This window comes from Camelina sativa, chromosome 4 (genome assembly GCF_000633955.1).
Source record: "Camelina sativa cultivar DH55 chromosome 4, Cs, whole genome shotgun sequence".
NCBI lineage: Eukaryota > Viridiplantae > Streptophyta > Magnoliopsida > Brassicales > Brassicaceae > Camelina > Camelina sativa.
The window spans coordinates 26,559,454-26,567,864 of NC_025688.1; the positions used below are offsets into that span (position 1 = coordinate 26,559,454).

Here is an 8,411-nt window from a genome sequence, read left to right on the forward strand (position 1 = left end):
TCTTTCACTTTCTTTTTCATTCCTGAAATAGAGAGACTCCTAATCTTTTTTTCTTTTCTTTTTTTCTTCATCAGGTTCCCTCAAACGAAGTTATGAGCGAACCATCTCGTCACAATCTTCTCTCCAGCTCCCTAAGTGATGCTGCAGCTGAGACCGCAGACAATGTATTAAAATTCTTACTTTCTAGCTACACAGTACCCTAAAAAACAATTCATGATTCTCTGTAGCTTATTATTACACTTACACACCTACTCTGCTTCATATCGTGCCATTGTTGTTGTTCTGTTTCAGATTAGGAACAAAATCGACGAATGTATTTGTAAGTACATGAATTTTGAAGAAACGGTGACATATATCCGTGACAATCACAAGATTCCTCACCGTATCACCAAAGAGAGTAATATACCTTATAATTTATATGCCAGTTTGATTACGTGCTTCTTTATTAAATCTTGAACTCTCTTGTTTTCTCTATATATTAGTTTGGGAGGGGCTTCAGAAACTGAGTCCGGAGTTTTTCGAACGCTACTACTTAAACCTCGAAGTATTGCGTCAGATAAAGACGTGCAACAGTTTCCTTCGAACGCAAGCAAGAAAGATGTTGGGTGATGGACAGTTTGATATTACTACTGCACCACGTACGTATTAAAAAACTGAGACCATGCACACTCTACTTTAATTTGGATTGTTTTTACCACTCGATTTTGTTGAAGATTCGCTTATATATTCTTTTGTCTTTGTGCAGCTGCAGTCATGAATTTTCTTAATCAAATTCTCTTGGAGGAACTAGCTAATACTCCTTGTAAACCTCTCTTCTAATGATGCATCATATCCAAAGTACATAACTTCTTGAAAATTTGGGTTTGTTTTTTGTTTTGTTTAATGTCTCTTGCATTGTTTTGTGCAGCTGATATGTCGTCAGAGATGAGCCCTTCAAGCTTTGCAATGTTGGCATTGGGTGATACAAATGGTCCAACAGGTATAAAGTCACAAGATTAATATTCCTACTCGAAAAACTCTATTTCTTGCACTTTTGACATCTAAGGAAGTGAACCAGTTGCAGAGTCCTAATGATTAGCAACATCAATTTAATCACTATCACTCTGTTACACCTAATATTTATGCTTGTAAAGAAGAGACTCAATCTTTCTCTCCCTCTCACTTCTTCTACTCATGCATTTTTATGAATGATTATCCTTTTCTTGTCCCAATAGGTAACAATCTTGGAACTCCAACCTTTGCACAACCAACTACTGATCAATGGTTAACATCCAATGGTATTATTACCTATAAAGAAAAGACTCGACCTTTCTCTCTTTTTTTCAATATTGATCAGTTTGTTTTGTTTGATATCTATTGCATTGCGTAGCTTATACGTCATGACTGCAGCTGCACGAAAACTCGATTACTTATGTTTCTCTGTTTTATAGTTAACCAGTTGCAGACTCCTAATTGTCAGCAAAATCAATGGTCTACACCTTATGATTTTCCTTGTAAAGACTCAAACTTTCTCTCTTTTATCTATCATTTGTTTTAAGACTTCTACTTAAGCAGTTTTATGAATCACTCTCTTTTTCTTTCCCCCATAGGTAATCTTGGAGCTCACCCCATTGCACCAGCAGCTTCAAATCAATGCCCTATATCTAATGATCTTTCCTGTAAAGAAAAGACTCAACCTTTCTCTCTTTATTTTGTATATGGTTTAAACTACTCTTTTACATTAAAGCATTTCTATGAACCACTCTTCTTTTCTTTTTCCTCCATAGATTACTATCCTGCATTTTCAACAGTTGCACCGGAAGCTCCACCTGTTGCACAACCACCTACTGTACTATGTGGCATGTCTACGTTTGGTTTTGGGGAAAATATTGAAAATGGCGGCTCATATTTCAAGTTCATTGATCCTTCATTAGCAAAAATGCTAACACAACCCGAGTACCCGCTACAAGACCCTTATGGACAACACCAGCCGCCATATCTGCAGCAGAACTTCTCAGTAGAAGAGTTACTGCCATATGGAGTAACCAACAACGAGCTGCCAAACAACAACGAGCTGCAATATAGAGTAACCAACAACGAGCTGCAATATGGAGGAAACAACAACGAGCTGCAATATGGAGTAACCAACAAGGAGCTGCAATATGGAGGAAACAACAAGGAGCTGCAATATGAAGGAAACAAGTCAAACAACAAGGAGCTGCAATATGGAGGAAACAACAACGAGTTGCAAGCAGTAATACCCCAGCAGCAGCAGCATCATCAGGAAAAAAAGACAATGGAAAAAGCAGAGCGACAGAATTTAATACCTGAATCTAAAGATTCAAACAATTTAAATAGTGGTAAGTAGCAAAACCCTTTTTCAACACCACGAGCCACAAAACCCTTATCAAATATCTATATTCTTATGTCATCTCGTATCTTGCTTGTTTGTTTTTCTCTTTTCATTAAGGTGATAGCACAGTAACAAGGGCTCAAAACCAGCATGATCCTTCAAAGGCAACAGCAAAGACGAGGTATCTGAAAGAGAAGAGAAGAGCAACCTCAAAAAAGTGAGATGACGAAAGAAACTTGCAAACAGTAGTGGATTCTTCTTTGGTCATCTCCCCTAGATTAGCTTTCTTGTTTTTTTTCTTGTTATAAACCCACAAGACTTTTTTGGGAAGTTTCTTGCCACATTCATTAGCTTAAGAATCCACAAAGATTGGAGATTTCGAGAAAATCAGTATAGTCTTGCTACATTACAGTAGCTCAAGAACCGTAAAAACAGAAAATTATAAGATCCTCTTTGGTCTCATGCTCCCCAAGAATCTGTCTGAAACTTTTAACGAGAAAGTTCATATAGTACATTCATTAGCTGAAGGATCCAAAACTAATGCAAAGAGAATCAATATTGAATCTATAAATTTTAACGAGAAAGTTCACCACGATCGTTGTACAACGAGAATCCAAAACTTGGAGGTGAGTGATCGAAGTTCTGGCCTAGTGGCCTTTGATACGAAAAGATCTAATTCCCGAGAATGAGGATGACAATTTTCTGATTTGCCTCAACATGAAGCGAGCGAACTGCATTAAGACGCTTACTAAGTGAAAAGCTTTTTATCCCACATCGGAGAAAAAAAACATTCCGTTGTTGTATATAAAAGTGAAGTTATCAACTACTGTACGTCGGGTTCAGTAACGCGGGCTTGTGATCTATGTGGAGACATTAAGGTGATGGGACGTTGGATCGATCTTATTGGGCCGGGTTCGGTGTGGGTTATATTCTGGCTCGCCCATTCCAAGTTGGGAGTTGAGGCATGTGGTTTGAGCGAAGGCTTGAGTCGCGTGTCTTCTAGAGTTGGGGAGACCGCGTGAGGCTGGTTTCACAGAGCAGCGTTCACTTCCCGCTCTTGACGGTGGAAGGATTACGAGCCATTGCCTTCCGAGCCTACTATGACCCAATTAGCCGATTCCGATTGGACCATCATTTTTTTACATTTTTTTTTCCCCACAAAATCACACACCAATGTTGTATAATGGAAACAACGATGATCGAAGTTACATAATAAAAATTACATCAGGCGTAACCGGAGGTTTGCAGTTGCAGAACAAACAATGGTGGAAGCTATCGTATGCTTAGTTTTCCAAAATTAAAATAATAAATTGCAAGGTTTAAATAGAAGGGAAACAAAATAAGTAGACCCAATTTGGATAGTTTCGTAATCATCAGAGAGACAGAGACCTATCTAAAATAAATAAAAGTGATTTATTTTCGATTATGATAAAAAGGAAGCTTCCACTATGATGCCGCTCCATCAAATTATCGGTTCTTGGATTTATTATCTTCAATTATTATACCATGATGGGTAACATTCATTGTGTCTCTTCATTTTCTTATTCTTTTATGCAAAAATTTCTGTTGTTTTGTGAAGTATTAACAAAATTATTGGGAAAATTCCAAAATTCTAACTATAATTTTTAGTTAGAAAAGTGTCTAATTATAAAAGCTGACATTTTAAACACCAAAATATAATAAGAGTCATATAATAAATTAATAATAGACCAACCACTGGGTCGGGTTAGTAAAGATCGGGTTGGACCTTGTCTTTTTATTGGTCGAACAGTGACGTGTCTCCTAACTAAATGTCCTAATAAGTAATAACTGGCCAGAAAGAGACGCGGCTGGTGAACAGAATCAATACGTGGCGACGTCTTATTGCCGGAAATATCCTCGCGTGTCCCACGTGCCGAGTTTTCTTTCATGATTCATACTAATATCTTTCTCTCCACCACATGGATCTTGCAGACGCAGTGGTTGCAGGTTTCTCTTCTGCCCAAGTGAGTTGAGCTCGTAATATTTTAGATAGAGAGAGTTAACAATGGCGATGCCTTTAGAAATGGCGATGGTTCAGGGTGGATTTTCACATGTTTGTCCATCGCCGACGAGATCGCCGGTTCTCTCAGAGACCGAGAACGTGTTCATCATTCACATTTTGGATGATCAGTTGTTTATATACATTCTTCATCCTTCCGGATTTTAAAATATTGAATAGTAATTTGGGTTTATTGTAGAGGAAGATAAATATAATGTATAGGTCACTTGTTTGCTCCTTGATATTACTTATTACACGTCTTAGTTTGTGTGTTTCTGCTGATTTTGAGAGAAGGCTTGTGTTATTATTGGTTCTTATTTTCCAACATTGTACTATTTACATCAAAGTGTGATGAGTTACATTCCTTGAGAATCCTGCTGGTTCTGGTTGAGAAATGAGAATCATCATTCAAATAGCTCAAAGATTTACAAGACTAGAATATTGATCATCATCATATCTGGTGATGGTATTCATAGATAGCTTCAAGTGTAGACAACTGTTCCAAGTTGGCATATGAGGAAATTATAAGCAAATAAGTGTAGAATTCACTTTTTTTTTTTTTTTGGGGTAAAAGCAAGAAAGAAGTTGCATCTTGAAATATTCTAAACTAATTTTAGCGCCTTGGGCGTCTTTCTTTACGGATAAGTTACCAAGATTTTATTCTTTTTATACATAAAAAGAAATTAAAATATCTTCTTGTGCCCATCTTGCTTTTGTTTATGATAATGATATTTCTCTTACTTTCAGTTATTTATCTTTATATAATATACATAAATAGTTTTGCTTGTCTTTCTAAAAGGCAAAGTACCAAAAGGATTCTTCAATGAGTGTTCCTTGTGCAATTCAGTTTCCTGTTTATTCTTAATCCCATATAACAGAAAGATATCAGTGCACTGCACACTGCACAGCTCATTTTCACTAGACAATATTTCAACTTTTACTTTGTATGTGTTGGAGCCTGGAATCTGAATATTAAACTTTTTGAGTCTACAGACTACAGATGTAATTGATTATTCACGTTGTAAATATGGGATAAACGAAGAGATCTCGTTCTTTATATTGTTAATATAGATTTCAGCTCAAAGATCAAAATTCAAAACATATCAAGTAAATTAGTCCTCTTTCTATGTAATCAGTTTTTAATGCTGTTTTTACTGTTACGTAATCTAAATAAGCAACTTAGGAAAGTATCACTGTCTTCTGTGTCTATAAAGAATAAAGTTTCTAAGTAATTTTGCTCTGTTTTTATTTCCCTATAAAAAAGTATTATTAGGCTAGTTCACATTTTGGAAGCTGTTATGCAAATTTTGAGGATCTTGACAGTTTACTTTGTTTTTTAGGGGTCAGTCATTATTAATTTTCCGAATTTACGCTCTAAAAACAAGGATCAAATTAGATACTTTCCATAATTATCAAATCAAATCAAATGCGATATCGACGAATCAACATCAACATCGTCTTCTTTAGTGTTTTCACCATCTTCCACCTCTAACTTACATAGACAGCTCCTTTCCACCTGTTTCTTCTCTCTCTCTATCTCTCTCTCTCTCTCTCTCTCTCTCTCTCTCTCTCTTTCTCTTTTATATTATTCTCCGACAAAAGAAAAAGTACAAGAAACCCATCAAAAAAGAGTTTAAGAAACTAACATTTGTTCTGCTTCTCTCTGTTCTACTGCTTCGAAACCATTCATGGGTTCCTCTGCTTCTAAAACAACTTCTTCTTCTTCTTCTTCAGCCTCGGCTTTGAATTCATCTCTGGAGACGAAACTCAACTCCAAAGTCTCCTCTTCTTCTGTCGCTAAAGCTTTCACGTTTCCGATGCCGTCGATTCATCATCCACCGGNGAATCTGAATATTAAACTTTTTGAGTCTACAGACTACAGATGTAATTGATTATTCACGTTGTAAATATGGGATAAACGAAGAGATCTCGTTCTTTATATTGTTAATATAGATTTCAGCTCAAAGATCAAAATTCAAAACATATCAAGTAAATTAGTCCTCTTTCTATGTAATCAGTTTTTAATGCTGTTTTTACTGTTACGTAATCTAAATAAGCAACTTAGGAAAGTATCACTGTCTTCTGTGTCTATAAAGAATAAAGTTTCTAAGTAATTTTGCTCTGTTTTTATTTCCCTATAAAAAAGTATTATTAGGCTAGTTCACATTTTGGAAGCTGTTATGCAAATTTTGAGGATCTTGACAGTTTACTTTGTTTTTTAGGGGTCAGTCATTATTAATTTTCCGAATTTACGCTCTAAAAACAAGGATCAAATTAGATACTTTCCATAATTATCAAATCAAATCAAATGCGATATCGACGAATCAACATCAACATCGTCTTCTTTAGTGTTTTCACCATCTTCCACCTCTAACTTACATAGACAGCTCCTTTCCACCTGTTTCTTCTCTCTCTCTATCTCTCTCTCTCTCTCTCTCTCTCTCTCTCTCTCTCTTTCTCTTTTATATTATTCTCCGACAAAAGAAAAAGTACAAGAAACCCATCAAAAAAGAGTTTAAGAAACTAACATTTGTTCTGCTTCTCTCTGTTCTACTGCTTCGAAACCATTCATGGGTTCCTCTGCTTCTAAAACAACTTCTTCTTCTTCTTCTTCAGCCTCGGCTTTGAATTCATCTCTGGAGACGAAACTCAACTCCAAAGTCTCCTCTTCTTCTGTCGCTAAAGCTTTCACGTTTCCGATGCCGTCGATTCATCATCCACCGGCTAAAAAAGGCGATACGCACCACTTCGTCTCCCTTACGTCCACCACTTACGGTTCTCTTCTCCTCGACGGAGCTTCCGAAAGACAAACATTGCCTCATCTCTCTGTTTCAGGGAAGAGTAGTAACAAGAAGACGACTGAAACAGAGGAGTCACGCGAATCGTTGTCTCCTGACTCAGTGATCAACACGTGGGAGCTCATGAACGGCCTCGAAGAAGATTTCGATACAAGTAAGCGTACTTCCGCCGTAAAGTTTGATTCTTTTTCTAAACCCATCGTGAATCGAGACGTTGGTAGTAATGGTTCTACGTTGAAATTGGACGAATCTTACGAATTCGTAAGAATCGAAGAGGACAATGAAGATTGGAGATTACTGCCTTTTAAGCCTAAGCAACCTCTGTGGAAACATATGTCTGAAGAATCATTTCTCTCTGACTTAGATCCTAATATCATCTCATCTTACAAGAAAGCATTGTCTTCTAAGCAACTAGGCAAAACCAGTAGCACGAAATCCTTCTCTTGCAGCCACTCAAATCAATCGACTCTACCAGAATCTGTGTCTTCGAGTCCGCTGAGTTCTCAGACTTTGGAAGACCTAGAAAAACCAAGATTGCTTGAGACAGAAGATAACAAGAACAAGATAGTATTGTACTTCACTAGCCTCAGAGGAATTCGAAAGACTTATGAGGATTGCTGTTGCGTCAGAACGATACTGAGAGGGTTTCAGGTTGCTGTAGAGGAACGAGACATCTCAATGGACTCCAAATACAGGAAAGAGCTTCAGATCGCACTCGGCGAAGAGAAGCCAGTTTGTTTACCTCAGGTGTTCATAAGAGGTATCCGCATTGGTGGGATTGAAGAGATCAAGAAACTCAACGATGGAGGCGAATTAGGAGAAATGTTAAAAGGCTTTCCAGCTTGTGAAACCGTGGGAGCTTGCGATAGCTGCGGAGATGCAAGGTTTGTGCCGTGTACTAATTGTGGGGGTAGTACTAAAGTGTTTGAGGAACAAGAAGATGGGTTTAAGAGATGCGAGGGATGCAATGAAAATGGATTGGTACGTTGTAACAAGTGTTGTCTTTAGTAATTGGATTCGTTTGATTGATGTTTGTGAAATGTGAAAAGATATGACTTTTGACTTTAGATATGTTTGTTTGGTTGTGTTCTTTGAATTATATAATCTTTGTTTTCTTGTATATTGAGTTATTGAAATAGAAGTGATGTCTTTTAATTGCCTCAATTGTTTCTTCACGTTGACGTTTGTAATTTACATGTTAAAAAAAAAAAAAAAAAAAAAAAAAAAAAAAAAAAAAAAAAAAAAAAAAAAAAAAAAAAAA

The 8,411-nt window shown here is 36.7% G+C and overlaps 2 protein-coding genes and 1 pseudogene across 2 annotated transcripts in view; all 3 read left to right on the forward strand.

Moving 5' to 3' along the window:
* LOC104784335 lies at positions 925–2,553 on the forward strand (annotated as a pseudogene).
* LOC104782618 (uncharacterized protein At3g28850-like) lies at positions 6,791–8,304 on the forward strand. Its single transcript, XM_019244336.1, has one exon. It carries the CDS (start codon positions 6,923–6,925, stop codon positions 8,156–8,158), a length of 1,236 nt encoding a protein of 411 aa, XP_019099881.1. The 5' UTR covers positions 6,791–6,922; the 3' UTR covers positions 8,159–8,304.
* The window catches only part of LOC104784336 (DNA-directed RNA polymerases IV and V subunit 5B-like), a 2,389-nt gene continuing 2,272 nt past the window's right edge, over positions 8,295–8,411 (forward strand). The window contains exon 1 of the mRNA XM_010509378.2: positions 8,295–8,332. Within this exon, the coding sequence (XP_010507680.1) occupies positions 8,295–8,332 (38 nt within the window). The remainder of the gene's footprint in view (positions 8,333–8,411) is intronic.